General features: G+C 46.5%; 1 protein-coding gene across 1 annotated transcript in view; it reads right to left on the bottom strand.

Moving 5' to 3' along the window:
- The window catches only part of LOC311149150 (uncharacterized protein), a gene marked incomplete at both ends in the record, with an annotated part of 190,487 nt that overhangs the window by 46,021 nt on the left and 128,432 nt on the right, over nt 1–16,034 (bottom strand). The window contains 2 exons of the mRNA XM_084186236.1: nt 9,936–10,116; nt 10,353–10,406. Of these exons, the coding sequence (XP_084042362.1) occupies nt 9,936–10,116; nt 10,353–10,406 (235 nt within the window). The remainder of the gene's footprint in view (nt 1–9,935; nt 10,117–10,352; nt 10,407–16,034) is intronic.

The following is a 16,034-nucleotide window of genomic DNA, read 5'->3' as shown; positions in this document are numbered from 1 at the left end:
CCTTATCCCCCGATTGCTCAGGCGGTCAGCTCTAGAAAGAGTCTTGGTGGTTCCAAACTTCTTCCATTTAAGAATGATGGAGGCCACTATGTTTTTGGGGACCTTCAATGCTGCAGAAATGTTTTAGTACCCTTCCCCAGATCTGTTCCTTGACACAATCCTGTCTCGGAGCTCTACGGTCAATTCCTTTGACCTCATGGCTTGGTTTTTGCTCTGACATGCACTGTCAACTGTGGGACCTTATATAGACAGGTGTGTGCCTTGCCACATCATGTCCAATGAATTGAATTTGCACACAGGTGGACAGCAAGCAAGTTGTAGAAACATCTCAAGGATGATAAATGGAAACAGGATGCACCTGAGCTCAATGTCGAGTCTCATAGCAAAGGTTCTGAATACTTATGTAAATAAGGTATTTCTTTTTTTTTCTTTTTTTTCTTTGCAAAAAAAATTAAAAACCTGTTTTCGCTTTGTCATTATGGGGTATTGTATGTAGATTGATGAGAAAATATTAATGATTTAATCAATTTTAGAATAAAGTTGGAACGTAACAAAATGTTGAAAAAATGAAGGGGTCTGAATACTTTCTGAATGCGGTGTACATTCATGCTACACACACATCACAACTTCTGCTAACAGACTCTTATTATACTGCTCACTTTATACATTGCCCCCCATCCCCAGTACACATTTAAATATTGGACTATACATGTTGCCTTCCTGTATTACACAAATTCTAAAACTTTTCATCTATTCTACTGAGCCATTTACTTTATGTTCTTATTCTTATATTTTCTTGTTTCTTATTGCTGTTACATTGTCGAGAAGGAACCTGCAAGTAAGCATTTCGTAGGACGATGTATACCATGTGCATCCCGTACATACGACTAATAAAACTCGAAGCATTCCATTCCCTGTGAACAATGCAACTGTTGACACAAATCAGCTACTTTGATCACTTTCCCAACCAGTTAGACAAAAAGTTATTCAAGTTTAACTACTTCATTTACTGTACCACAAAAATACTTTTAAAGAGCTGTCATCACTAGATGCACCATCATATCTATCTACCCAAATAATAGCCTAAAACATTCTAATTCCTTCCACCACAATAGCAAGTCTTCAAATTCAGAAAGCAAAAAAATAATATTTGGAAAAATATGATATATTTTCTCTCATTTCAACATGGACTGCTTTCTATGATGGACCACAACAACCAGAAACAATATGTTAGCAAATATTGAATGAATGAATGGATTTGCAGTGGAGACAACGACAGGGCATCTGACTGAAGTTGCACTGCATATCGACAAAGACAATGTGAGTCCAATATAATAACAATTGAGTTTCTATCTGACCTTGAACAGCAGACCTGTGAGTTTCCTACAATACTTTATTGTTTGATCATTATATCATCATTCAACTAAAATCTTGAATGTAGAGTGAGCTGTGCTGCCTGCCATGGAAATAGTTTGAATAGAATGGGCGTCCCCATTCAAGTCAATGATGGCATGGGTGGACTGGCTGTCATTGCAAAGCAGGAAGTAAAATATGTGCTAAAATATGTGCTGAGATTTGTTGGTTCAACTCAACTGATATTACTAAAATTATATTCCATTGCATGTGCCACATCAGTTAACATCATTTGAATTAACATTCTACATTGCCATGGAAATTATTGCACGTGATCCTAACCTTTTATTCCCATCTTCTGACAGAAGACTGCTTTGTCCTGTCTTTCTTCTTTCAGTTTTCACACACAACAACTGTAGTTTAGACATTTTAATTCAAATGAGAGTTGTGTAGCCTATTCAGTTCAGTAAATATGCCTTTCTTTACTCCACACAAAGAATGTTTGAAATCAAAACAAAGTCATCTCCAATCCTACTTCCGTGTTCCTAGCTAGGTTGAAGATGATGGTTCCTAGTCAGAAACGCACAACAGCACCGCCAGCTGGATGGGGGTTTACTACTGTGCAAGGCAGCCTACAGACCATTAGTAAAGGTAAAATATGTAGACAAAGAGTGATATAGTAGTCTATCAAAGTAATCAGACCAATTATTTTACGTATTGTAACTTTGACTATATGTTACTGCTTTGCTTTAAATAGTAAAGTAAAATGTTTTAAACTTCATCCACTACACAACTACTTTTAAAGAGCAAGCCCCACAAATGTACTTAATGTAAAGTTAGCATTTAGTTTGTTTATTTGTATTGTATTTGCGAGACATTCTACTGCACTGTTGAAGCTAGTAACATAAGCATTTCACTGCACCTACTTTAACACCTGTAAATATGTGTACGCTACCAATAAACTTTGATTTGATTTGAGGTGTGCTGAGAGCCTGATACCTGAGAGCAGATACATACTAGTATGAAGCTAATCAGACAGACATCATACGAGACAGACAGACCGAGTATTGACAGACAGACAGAAGTTTTAAAAGGGTTCAGTGCTGGTCAGTGATCCTGTAGGGTCCTAAGCTACTCTGTGTGAGCTACTCAGTAAGACTGCTGTGTATCTTATTACAGGGCCAATACGGAGTAGATTTACTGTGTGTGCGGCGTGCTAATCCCCACACCATATCAGTAAATGAGCTGTGTTTGTTATGGCTAACTGGCTAAACTAACCATTCTAGAGCTAGCTGCCTAGCAGTGGTGTGACCCCCCAAGCTGGGAGATACGGAGTGATTCATTGTTTGCTTTGGTTCCCGCTGGATTAGTCCAAAGGTTATTTTTCCTTCTCAACTTTCCTGAGTTCTGATTGCAGAACCTTTCTACAACAAAACAATAGGAATCCTCTGTTTATTGGTGGAACAGGCAGGTGTTTAGGAGACGAGGTAAGAGAATCCTGAAAATAAATTCCATCTGGGATTAACTCATCATCCTAGCTAGGAGCTGACCTGGAAACAGAGCTCTTTGTTCACTGAATGACAGCAAAGAATGGAGAAGGGAGAGAGGGAGAGAGAGAAAGAGAGAGATGCTCTTTGTTCACTGTGTCAACCTCATCAGAAAGAAAGAAAGAAGGATAGAAGTGAACCTTGGAGACGGCGGTGAGAGAGCGTGTGTGTGGTCAGGTCACCCTTCCAAGTCCCGCCCTTTCCTAGCAGTCACCACATCAGACCACACTACACCAGAACAGTTACTGGTGTTACTGGTGCCCATTCAGACAGACAGAGGCCAGGACCAATGGAACTCAACGTTTTGGATAATTCCGGTAAAACTCCCTCAGATAGATAGGGCCAACCATCCTCCCACACAGGCACGATAGGGCTTTGATGGTCATGTAATTTTGGATGACGGTAAAATGTTCTCCTCTCCTCTGGTCCTGACTGCGTGAGCTGCCATAGAAATAGTATGAATAGAACAGGCATCCCCATTCAATTCAATGATGGCATAATGGGTGGACTGGCGGTCATTGGAGCAAAGCAGGAAGTAAAATATGTGCTAAAATATGTGCTGTGATTGGTTGATTCAACTCAACTGATATTACAAAAAATACATTCCATTTGAATGAACATTCTACATTACCATGGAATTCATTGCATCACAATACCAGTGTACCCATGAGTTTACCAGTCAAATTGGTGACATCATGAACATTCTATTGTCATTCGACATCAAACTTGGCGTTGTCATTATGAAAAAGTATAAACACAAAGCGACAGTCTCTGCATGACAGCCCGGTGCTCCAAATAGCACACTTGCTCTATTTTAACACCAATAAACCCATCCGTTTAAAAAATGAATTTAGTAAATGTCAACCTAGCAAGCCAGGCAACTAAAAGCAACTTTCAAAAAATATTTTGGTTTGTTGCTAGCTAGCTAGCTAGCTAGCTAGCTGGCTAGGCAGTTCAAATAATGACCAGAGTATAGCTTACAAAGTCTTAAATTTAGCTACTTTTTATTCATTATTACAGGAAAATAAACACACAACAACATCATTATTTACAAGGTAATGATGGCGAGCTTATAGAAAATAGCTTATGGTTGTGAGTGTGCCGAAATAAAAGTAGGTCATTCTATCTGAGAATTTTAGAACTCCTGCAGATCTCGTAACAGATGGATTTGGACTTGTTTCTGTAGCAGCCCAGTAACCATGACAACGGATGTTGTGACAGTCGCAGACACATTCACTTTTTTCATGTCTGTGCAACATTCCACCGGAGTATAAATTAAAGGTTGTTTTCACCTGCTACACTTGTCGCCTGTTCTATTAATAAAAGTTATATGTGTGCTGCTGCTGCATTCTGGTTATTCAAGTCTGCTGTTTGCAAAACTTTTTAAAATAAAAATGTATTCCGGTTATGACGCACACACACACTCCGCCAGGTCACGGTGGCACGCTGGGACAATGACATCACAGTGTTTCCTGTATGTTGGGGTGGAGGCGGAGGAGGTGGTGATGTCATCGGTACATAACCTTCTTACATCATCATCTCCCAGCTCCATTAGTGACTAATGACCCAGTGGTGCTGGAGCAGGGAGGGGCAGCAGGCCGTTAATGAATGGCCCTTTAATATCAAACAAATACACACACACGCATGGACACGCCCACGGCATGCGGCACACACACACACACTCACAGAAACACACACAATTACAGTACTTTGCACCACTCAATTATATATATTGTTTTAATATGGTTGAATTCCCTGTGGTTTTATGAGTTTATAAAGGTCATGAAATGTGCTGTGAGGGATGGGAGAGTCCACGATAGCCACACACACATAACCACATGCACAACAGCACACACATGCACGCACGCACATGCACACCTACCCCTCCTGAGGGGTGACAGAGGAGACGTCCAAAACCCCCTCAGTGCGACGGCCGGGGTTGTAACAGGACCAAAACGCAGCAACAAGACGTAAAAGTGTGTGTGTGGGGGGGTATGTTTCGCCACAAAGAGACAGAGGAATCTGACGAGAGCTTTTATGGTTTATGAACAACAGCAGACATACCTCTGAGAGGAGGAAAGGCCAAGATACAACATCCTGCTAGAACAATGCTGAGTTAATCTCAGCCTATGCTACCCTCTAGTCCCTCGACTTCTTGGCGCTGACGGAAACATGGATTACCACTGAAAACATTGCTACTCCTACTGCTCTCTCCTCGTCTGACCATGTGTTCTCGCATACCCCGAGAGCAACTGGTCAGCGGGGTGGTGGCACAGGAATCCTCATCTCTCCCAAGTGGACATTCTCTCTTTTTCCCCTGACCCATCTGTCTATCTCCTCATTTGAATTCCATGCTGTCACAGTCACTAGCCCATTCAAGCTTAACATCCTTGTCATGTATCGCACTCCAGGTTCCCTTGGAGAGTTCATCAATGAGCTTGACGCCTTGATAAGTTCCTTTCCTGGAACTTAGGATGGCTCACCCCTCACAGTTCTGGGTGACTTCAACCTCCCTACGTCTACCTTTGACTAATTTCTCTCTGCCTCCTTCTTTCCCTACTCAGATGGTACTGCGCCGTCGCAACCTTCGCACTCTCTCTCCCGCTACTCTCTCCTCTTCCATCCTATCATCTCTTCCCTCTGCTCAATCCTTCTCCCTCCAATCTCCTGATTCTGCCTCCTCAACCCTCCTCTCCTCCCTTTCTGCATCCTTTGACTCTCTATGTCCCCTATCCTCCCGGCCGGCTCGGTCCTCCCCTCCTGCTCCGTGGCTTGACGATTCATTGCGAGCTCACAGAACAGGGCTCCGGGCAGCCGAGCGGAAATGGAGGAAAACTAGACTACCTGCGGACCTGGCATCTTTTCCCTCCCTCCTCTCTACATTTTCTTCATCTGTTTCTGCTGCTAAAGCCACTTTCTACCACTCTAAATTCCAAGCATCTGCCTCTAACCCTAGGAAGCTCTTTGCCACCTTCTCTTCCCTGCTGAATCCTCCTCCCCCTCCTCCCTCTCTGTGGATGACTTCGTCAACCATTTTGAAAAGAAGGTTGACAACATCCGATCCTCGTTTGTTAAGTCAAATGAAACTGCTGGTCCTGCTCACACTGCCCTACCCTATGCTTTTATTTCTTTCTCCCCTCTCTCTCCAGATGAAATCTTGCGACTTGTGACGGCCGGCCGCCCAACAACCTGCCCGCTTGACCCTATCCCCTCCTCTCTTCTCCAGACCATCTCCGGTGACCTTCTCCCTTACCTCACCTCGCTCATCAACTCATCCTTGATCGTTGGCTATGTCCCTTCCATCTTCAAGAGAGCGAGAGTTGCACCCCTACTCAAAAAACATACACTCGATCCCTCTGATGTCAACAACTACAGACCAGTATCCCTTCTTTCTTTTCTCTCCAAAACGCTTGAGCGTGCCGTCTTTAGCCAACTCTCTTGCTATCTCTCTCAGAATGACCTTCTTGATCCAAACCAGTCAGGTTTCAAGACTGGTCATTCAACTGAGACTGCTCTTCTCTGTGTCACGGAGGCTCTCCGCACTGCTAAAGCTAACTCTCTCTCCTCTGCTCTTATCCTTCTAGACCTATCTGCTGCCTTTGATACTGTGAACCATCAGATCTTCCTCTCCACCCTCTCCGAGTTGGGCATCTCCGGCGCGGCTCACTCTTGGATTGCGTCCTACCTGACAGGTCGCTCCTACCAAGTGGCGTAGCGAGAATCTGTCTCTGCACCACGTGCTCTCACCACTGGTGTCCCCCAGGGCTCAGTTCTAGGCCCTCTCCTATTCTCGCTATACACCAAGTCACTTGGCTCTGTCATATCCTCACATGGCCTCTCCTATCATTGCTACGCAGATGACACACAACTAATCTTCTCCTTTCCCCCTTCTGATAACCAGGTGGCGAATCGCATCTCTGCATGTCTGGCAGACATATCAGTGTGGATGATGGATCACCACCTCAAGCTGAACCTCGGCAAGACGGAGCTGCTCTTCCTCCCTCTTCCTCCCCTGTCTTTCTCCGCTAACATCAAGGCGGTGACCCGATCCTGTAGGTTCATGCTCTACAACATTCGGAGAGTACGACCCTGCCTTACACAGGAAGCGGCACAGGTCCTAATCCAGGCACTTTGCATCTCCCGTCACCCCGCTCCTCCGCACACTCCACTGGCTTCCAGTTGAAGCTCGCATCTGCTACAAGACCATGGTGCTTGCCTACGGAGCTGTGAGGGGAACGGCACCTCCGTACCTTCAGGCTCTGATCAGTCCCTACACCCAAACGAGGGCATTGCGTTCATCCACCTCTGGCCTGCTGGCCCCCCTACCTCTGTGGAAGCACAGTTCCCGCTCAGCCCAGTCAAAACTGTTCGCTGCTCTGGCACCCCAATGGTGGAACAAGCTCCCTCACGACGCCAGGACAGCGGAGTCACTCACCACCTTCCGGAGACACTTGAAACCCCACCTCTTTAAGGAATACCTGGGATAGGATAAAGTAATCCTTCTACCCCCGCTTAACCCACCCCACCCCAAAAAATAAAAATTTAAAACATATTATAAAGTGGTTATCCCACTGGCTATAAGGTGAATGCACCAATTTGTAAGTCGCTCTGGATAAGAGCGTCTGCTAAATTATGTAAATGTAAAATGTAAATGAGAGAGGGAGGGATGGAGGGAGAGAGCAAAAGAGCGAGAAAGGTAGCTCAGTTTGTAGAGCATGGCGCTTGCAATGCCAGGGTTGTGGGTTCGTTTCCCACGGGGGACCAGTATGAAAAAAGTATGAAAATGTATGCACTCACTACCGTAAGTCGCTCTGGATAAGAGCGTCTGCTAAATTACTAAAATGTCAAATGTAAATGTAAAGAGAGAGAAAGAGGGTAAAGAGAGAAAGAATGAGAGAAGGCCAAAATAATTGTCCAAATACGTCTGTTGGGGAAAGACCAGCTTCTTAGATGTCAGAGGTTCAATCTGTCTGTCGGTTTGAGTGTCTGTCTGAATCCATCCCTCCTTGCCATCTCTCTCTCTGTCTGTCTTTCTCACTCCCTGCCAGCCCACACTCAATCCCTTATTCAAACTTTCTCCATTGCTAACTCTCCCATGCCTCTTTCATTCTAATGCTCGATCCCTCCATCTCTTCATCTGTCTCTAAGACAATTCTCCCTCAGTCAAATTACCCTGACTCTATATGCTTGGAGTAACTACAATTTAGCTCATATAACCATTCCCACACCCTCCCACTGATTCTCCCCGTCTCTCTGGTAAACCATTAGGATTTACTGGTTGACCCCTGACCTTTGACTGGGGTCGTGGCCGGGGCTTTTATTAGGAATAAATCATAAACACCTGAACAGGCGACCAAGAACAGCGGAGGGTGTGTGTATGTGTGTGTGTGTCCAGTCATGTGGTACTCATTTCAGGTCACAGTGGTGTGGAAATCAGGTTAAACCAGTGCTCACAACCTCTCTAACCTCTGGGCTCACAACCCATATCAAAAATCCACATTATCTACCGCAACCGGTGGCTTTGGTGTGTGTGTGCACAAATCTGTGGTAGTGTGTGTGTGTGTGTCTGTTACGTGTGAGTGTGTGTGTGTATGTGTCATGCATTCACAAAAATGTTTTCACTAAAAATGAGGCTGAAAAAAGTACAAATGGGCTTCACCCATAGCAGGCATGGTACAGGAAGTGTGCTATAATTATAGGCAGCACTGCTCATCTCTTCTGGGGCTCTCGTGGTTGAAGAGGATCCTGTTGACAGCAAACAGGTTATAGGCCTCCCTACAATCCAATAGGCATACAGCTTAGGAGCACCTGAGAGAGAGAGGGAGGGATAGAGAGAGAGAGAGAGAGAGAGAGAGAGAGAGAGAGAGAGAGAGAGAGAGAGAGAGAGAGAGAGAGAGAGAGAGAGAGAGAGGGGGAGAGAGAGAGAGAGAGAGAGAGAGAGAGAGAGAGAGAGAGAGAGAGAGAGAGAGAGAGAGAGAGAGAGAGAGAGAGAGAGAGAGAGAGAGAGAGAGAGAGAGAGAGAGAGAGAGAGACATATGAATGTGCAACAGTCAGGTCGTAACATTTGAGTCCAGAGTCCAGTTTTACTACAGATCATGTTTCACTGGACTGCAGTCTAATGATGAGTGAGTAGAAGCAATCACAAGACTGATGACGTCCCCTCCTCCTTTCTCTCATAGTTTCCATCCTTCTTTCTTTGCTCTTCCTCACCATTTTCATCTCCTTCCTATCAACCCCTCCAACCTTGCCCTCTCGCTCTCTCCTTCCCCTCTCTCCTCACCCTATCCCCTCTCCTCACCCCCTCCTCTCACTCTCTCCCATCTCCCACTCTCTCCTCTCCCTACACCTCTCTGCCTCCCCCTCTCTCTTCACCCTCTACCCAGTCCTCACCCCTCCTCTTTCTTTAGTCTTCACCCCTCCTCTCTCTCCTCACCCTCCCTCTCCAATGATGAGAGAGATGCCACAGACTCAGGGAGGGAATGGGGGGGAGGGGAGGGGAGGAGCCCTGCCCTTTGATTAAGCCACAGGGTTGGCACACTGACATGGACAGGAGGTGAAGGGAGGTCACCATAGTTACGCCATGCTCCCCCTCACCTCTAATTAATAGTGGAGTGGTCCTGGTTATTATGGTATGCTGCATCCCCTCCTTCCCATTCAGGCAGATCAGATGTCAACAGACAGGCAGGGAAAGTGTCAGGGAGGAGGACATTTAGACAACACAGAACATGAAACCTGAGACGTGTGTGTGTGTATTTGTGTGTGTGTTTGCGCTGGGCATAAAGGTGTCTTTGTTAAAGTAAGGCCCACTTGCGTCTTCAGTCAGAAGTTTAGCCTGGAGGAGTGTGTAGGGAACTCTGAAGCCCTCTCTGTTCACACACGCATGCACACACGCACATACACACACACACCTCTTTGAAGAGCAGTGCTAGGGAATAGAAGGGTCCATATGAAATTAAGCTGAAATGTCCTTCGAGTAGAGACGTGTGAGCATGCGTGTCTGCGTGTGCATGTCTGTGCGTGCATGCATGTTGTTACCAAAAGGTGAGCGTTGGTAGAACGGGGTGGTCTCTTTCTGAGGGATCTCCTGGACCTTCCCGCAGAGTTCACTAGTAGAGGCCTGGTAGAACTTCACACTGTTGGTCAGACCACACATCTTTATAGCGTCCAGTAGACGCAGAGTACCAACACCATCCACGTTAGCTGTGTTAGTGGAGATCTGACAGAAACAATGAGAGAAAACATTCACATCAATACAGATGGAAATCATACTAGTGTTAAAGTGTTTGTTCATGGACAATTGTTCTGATGCAGCTCAAATGACCAAGAAGTTAAACTTTTAGGGGGTTTGTAGTCTGGAGAGTGTGTGTCTTTCTCCCTGTGTGTGTGACCAGACCATTTGAGGACAAGACCACATTTAACCGCGTAAAGCCAAGCTGGTCGTGGTCGACACACCTGGACTGTGCGGTAGGAGCGCTGTCTGCACAGCGGAAACGTGTTGGTGGTTGACTGTGAACATACACACATACACAAACACACAGCCGCGTACTGTACATACACACACACTGCACAGCGGAAACGTGTCAGCAGTTTCTTGCTTCCCCCCTACTGCTACAGGGCTCTAGGATAAAGACCCACTTTTTAACATGAGGGGCTCTTTTCCACACACACACACTCACACACTCACACACTCACACACTCACACACTAACACAAACACGCACTCACACACACACACTAACACACACACGCACACACACAGGTTGGGTTATTCACCTTCGATTAAACTCGTCCGTTCGAGCTCAGCCTAATCAACCATGGCGCTCCACTCTTTTTGTTGAAGTTTTCATTAACGGTGCCCACTACACTCACACTCACACACAGGTACTATTCGCTTTGGGTGGTAATCATCTACACACACATCTACACACACTGCCTAGTCAAGACGTGCTTTCTCCCACTGAGCTGTCAGGAGTTGTTGAGTGAAACAAGTACCTAAAATACCAGGCTGCTACACCAAGCAGAGGGGGGAGAGGCCTGGGCTGCATCCCAAATGGCATCCTTTTCCTACTCTGGGCCCTAGAAAGCCCTATGGGCCCTGGTCAAAAGTAGTGCTGTGTTTCTCTGGCTCCAGATGGAACCTTGGGCCTAACAGACTCACAATGCCCTCTTTCATGTGAGGCCACTACCTTAAAAACGAATGCCTTTTTCTCTCCTCTACTTCTTTCTCTTATCCTCTTCCTCTCCCGTCTCACTTCTTTTACCCTCACTCCTGTCCTTCATCTTCCCACCCTCCTCCTCTCCGACCTCCTCCTCTTCCCCCTCTTCCTCCCTCTTCTATGTAGCCCTAGCTTTTGTCACTCGTCCCCCTCTCTTGCCTCTCACAGACCTCACTTACTGAGATGAGACCTCCACTCTGTCTGTGTGAGTGAGCCTGTCAATTCCTCAATTCCTCCTTATTTCACAGATGAGGTATGCAGAAAGGAACACACGCACAGGCCGTGGTATCAAAACCAGCTGAGAAGGGCAGGGTTCGGGCCGTCTTGACATCTTGAATCAAACAAATTGCCTTAATGCCTCCACTCTTTGTCATTATGTAAGGCAGGGCCATGGTGCTGACGGCTTAGAGGCCAGACATTTCTGTATGTGTGTGTGTAGCTGCATGGCTGCGTGCGCGTGTCTGGCTGGGCCCCTCGCTCTTTCCAGCCCCCTGATATTGTTCTAGGTCCAGGCACCCAGCCAAGCTCAGCATTGGGGGTCCACCGGCCGCCAAGCAAATATTCAGACATCATAAAAATAGGTTTCTAAATGTACAGAATACGTGCAGACCCGGGGTTTGGGGCACACACACAGACACACGTTAATTTCTGCGCACGTGTACTGCCTATTGGAATCCAACCTTTTGAGCACAGACTAACTGTGTGACTTGACAGATATGAATATTAAATATCTTTGTACCGTTATGCTTTCCCTTCACATACCTCCATAGCCGTATGTTTCCCCCTGATACATATAACACATCCTCTATATGATCCATCTAGGACTAGAAGACCACATAGACCTGCAAAATGCACACACACACACACACACACACACACACACACGCACACTACTCTTTGATGAGCAGTGGTAATGTGAAGTCTATAACAGTCAGATATAGTGGTATTGTTCAACTTCCTCTTTCCCCACAGGGACAAATGGGTCAGGTATGAGGTCACACACAGTAGCTTTGATGTATGCTGTCCTCAGTCTTATGACCAGTGAACTGCCAGATGTTGGAGAGCAAGATATATTGAAATTAAAAAGGAACTGACCCAAACCCTGTTGGAGAGCAGCATCACAACCACATCATCAACATTCAACTACACTGATTCCTCCCCTGATGTTTTAAATTAGTGTTTTAGAAATATTTGCAAGAGCATTAAAGAGGACAGTGAACATATTCCCCAATATTTCTAATTCCCAACTGTGAGTCAAATCCAGAAACTGACGCACATTTTTCCTCCACTACAAACTGTTTAATAGAGTGATCACTACAAAAGGCAATGAGTGTGCAAAGCTGTCATCAAGGCAAAGGGTGACTATTTGAAGAATCTCAAATATAAAATATATTTTGATTTGTTTAACACTTCTTTGGTTACTACATGATTCCATATGTGTTATTTCATAGATTTGATGTCTTCACTATTATTCTACAATGTAGAAAATAGCAAAAATAAAGAAAAACCCTGGAAAGAGTAGGTGTGTCCAAACCTTTGACTGGTACTGTGTGTGTGTATTATGTATCTATCACCATGTACTGTACTGTATATCTGTTATGAAGGGTGGTTGCATCCCCAACCTCTGCAGCTTTAGTCCTGTCTTGTTTCAATTGTGTCACTTATGTTTTGGTTGTACACACAACCTACACACACCTGTTAAAAAAACAGAGCATTATATTTATTTGTGATGTGCCAATTTGCCATTCCCTAAGAACCAGACACAATAACACTCAAACAGTGGGAGAGCGGGAGAGAGAGCTGGGGAGAGAGAGAGAGGCGATTTAACATAATTCAGAGCCTTGTTGGAACTTGCGTCACGTCGTTAATCGTTCCCCTTTGTTTTCAGTGGAAACCAAGTTTCTTAAAATGGATCAGAATAACAATAACAGCCTGACAGCCCACGCAGAAACATTCCTATCTCTACTGATGCCTGCCTCTCTTTGCCCAGAGAGGAAACAAGAGGTATCTCACTGACAGACACTGCCATCAAACACTGAACACACGCCAGAGAAAGCATTACCGCCATAACTTTAAAAAACACGCTGTATGAAGACACAGCATTTCAATGTCACAAGTATCCCATGGCCAGTGAATAAGTCCTCTGGTATGTGTGTTTTTTATTTTATTCTCCTTGTGGGATAGGCAGCGAAGATTTTGGGAGGATTTTGAAAGGATTTTGAATGGGAATCAATTGTTTGGTCCCCACGGAGATAGTAAAACAAACTTACGTGTGTATGCGTGGGTCTACTCTTCTAAAAAAAAACTGTCACAAACACGTACATTTGTTTTACTATCCTCATGGGGACCAAACAATTGATCCCAATTCAATATATTTGTTTCCCTAGCCCTAACCCTTAATCTAACCCTAAGCCAAACCCCTAACCCTTCTAGGCCCAGATTCACAAAACCTTCTTAAGAAAAATTTGTTCTTAAATGATATTTTTTCCTTAACTATAGGCTTAAGAAGAAAGCTAAGCAAAGTTGCTATTCCTCAAAAAGGTTCTTGGAAATGTTTTCTTATGTTTCTCCTTAAGCAAAAATTATTGAAAATTAAGTTATTGGGAATGTTCTGTCACGGATTCAGCCGAGGCTGCTCCTCCTCCTTGCTCGGGCAGGCTTCGGCGTTCGTCGTCACCGGAGTACTAGCTGCCACTGATCTATGTTTCTGTGTTCTACTTGTTTTGTCTTCATTGTACACACCTGGTTCCCATTATGTCTATGATTTGTTTCCTATTTAACCCTCTGGCTCCCACTGTGTTGTGTGCGTGTTTGTTCATGTTTGGTTGTCGTCTGGTGAGCGGGTTTGTTCCTCCCTGCGTGGAGGTTATGTTATTTACGTTACCTACGAGTAGAGTACGTTTTCGATTAGCTCTGTGTCCTGCGCCTGACTTCGTCCTACCACATCACACTGACCGCCTGACAGAAACACGCACCATAAATGGAGTCAGCAGGTACATTCATTTCGTCCGGATCAATGGAGGAACGTGTCCAACAGCAGGCGACCCTGATCCAGAATCTCGGCACCGCAATGGAGCGTGTGTTGAACACCATGGAGCGATGGGAGAGAGGTGGTTATCCTACACCTCCTCCAACTACACAACCACCCACACCGCTGTCCACCCCTTCGTCACCTGGGTCCAGTGGGATTCGGCTCTTGCTTCCGAGGGCATACGATGGTACAGCTGCCGGGTGCCAGGCCGGCTCCCTCATCTCCTGTCTGTCGGGGAGAGCGCTCGAGTGGGCCAACGCCGAGTGGGGAGGAATAGATGCAGCGTCAGTACGCTATGAGGATTTCACCCGCCGCTTTCAGGTGGTATTCGATCATCCACCGGAGGGGAGAGCGGCGGGGGAACGTCTATTCCACCTCAGACAGGGGAAGAGGAGCGCACAGGACTTTGCACTGGACTTCAGGACTCTGGCTGCCAGCGCAGGATGGAATGAGAGGGCCCTGATCGACCACTACCGATGCAGCCTACGGGAGGACATTCGTCGGGAACTGGCCTGCAGGGACACCAGCCTTACCCTGGACCAACTGGTGGATATGTCGATAAGGCTGGACAACCTGTTGGCGACCCGCGGACATCCGGATCAGGGGCCGTCCATTCCATCCCCCAGCACCTCCGACCCTACCCCAATGGAGCTCGGAGGTGCTGCGCTTAGGGAGACCGGAAGAAGGGCCATCTCCTGCACCAACTGTGGCCGCAGAGGACACACTGCTGGTCGGTGCTGGGGAGGGTCTTCAGGGAGTCGAGGCAGTAGGCAGAGCACTGGTGGACCATCTCAGGTGAGTAGGCACCCGACTCACCCAGAGCTCCCTGTTGCGCATATGTGCATTGATATCGTATTTCCAGAGTTTTCCCCTCATTCCCAGCATAAGGCGCTCGTAGATTCAGGCACAGCTGGGAACTTTATTGATCGTCAGTTTTCTCGTAGTTTAGGGATTCCTAGTGTTCCTGTTGATGTGCCCTTCCCTGTACATGCATTAGATAGTCTGGAGTACATTCGGGCGGCGAGGAGATTGAACCCTCGCCAGGCAAGGTGGGCCATGTTTTTCACTCGTTTTGTGTTCACCCTTTCATACAGACCAGGTTCCCAGAACGCTAAGGCAGACGCCCTGTCCTGACTGTATGACACAGAGGAGAGGTCCATTGAGCCCACTCCCATACTTCTGGCGTCGTGTCTGGTGGCACCGGTGGTGTGGGAGGTTGACACGGGCGTTACGTACAGAACCCACTCCCCCCAGTGTCCAGAGGGTTGTATGTACGTGCCGTTAGAGGTCCGCGATCGATTGATCTATTGGGCTCACACGTCACCCTCCTCTGGTCATCCTGGCATCGGTAGGACAGTGCACTGTCTTAGTGGGAAATACTGGTGGCCCACTTTAGCCAAGGACGAGAGGGTTTATGTTTCCTCCTGCTCGGTGTGCGCTCAGTGTAAGGCACCTAGACACCTGCCCAGAGGGAAATTACAACCCCACCCGTTCCACAACTGCCGTGGTCCCACCTATCGGTGGATTTTGTTACGGACCTTCCCCCATCTCAAGGGAACACCACGATCCTGGTCGTTGTGGATCGGTTTTCTAAGTCCTGTCGTCTCATTCCTATGCCCAGTCTCCCTACGGCCCTACAGACTGCTGAGGCCCTATTTACACACGTCTTCTGGCACTACGGGGTACCTGAGGATATAGTGTCTGATCGGGGTTCCCAGTTCACCTCAAGGGTCTGGAGGGTGTTCATGGAACGTCTGGGGGTCTCGGACAGCCTTACCTCAGGGTTTCACCCCGAGAGTAATGGGCAGGTGGAAAGAGTAAACCAGGATGTGGGTAGGTTTCTGCGGTCCTATTGCCAGGACCGGCCGGGGAAGTGATCGGTTTTCAT

Source organism: Coregonus lavaretus (genome assembly GCF_964263955.1).
Source record: "Coregonus lavaretus genome assembly, chromosome: 21".
Classification (NCBI taxonomy): domain Eukaryota; kingdom Metazoa; phylum Chordata; class Actinopteri; order Salmoniformes; family Salmonidae; genus Coregonus; species Coregonus lavaretus.
Note: the sequence above shows the minus strand (reverse complement) of the source record. Positions and strands in the feature narration are given on the sequence as shown.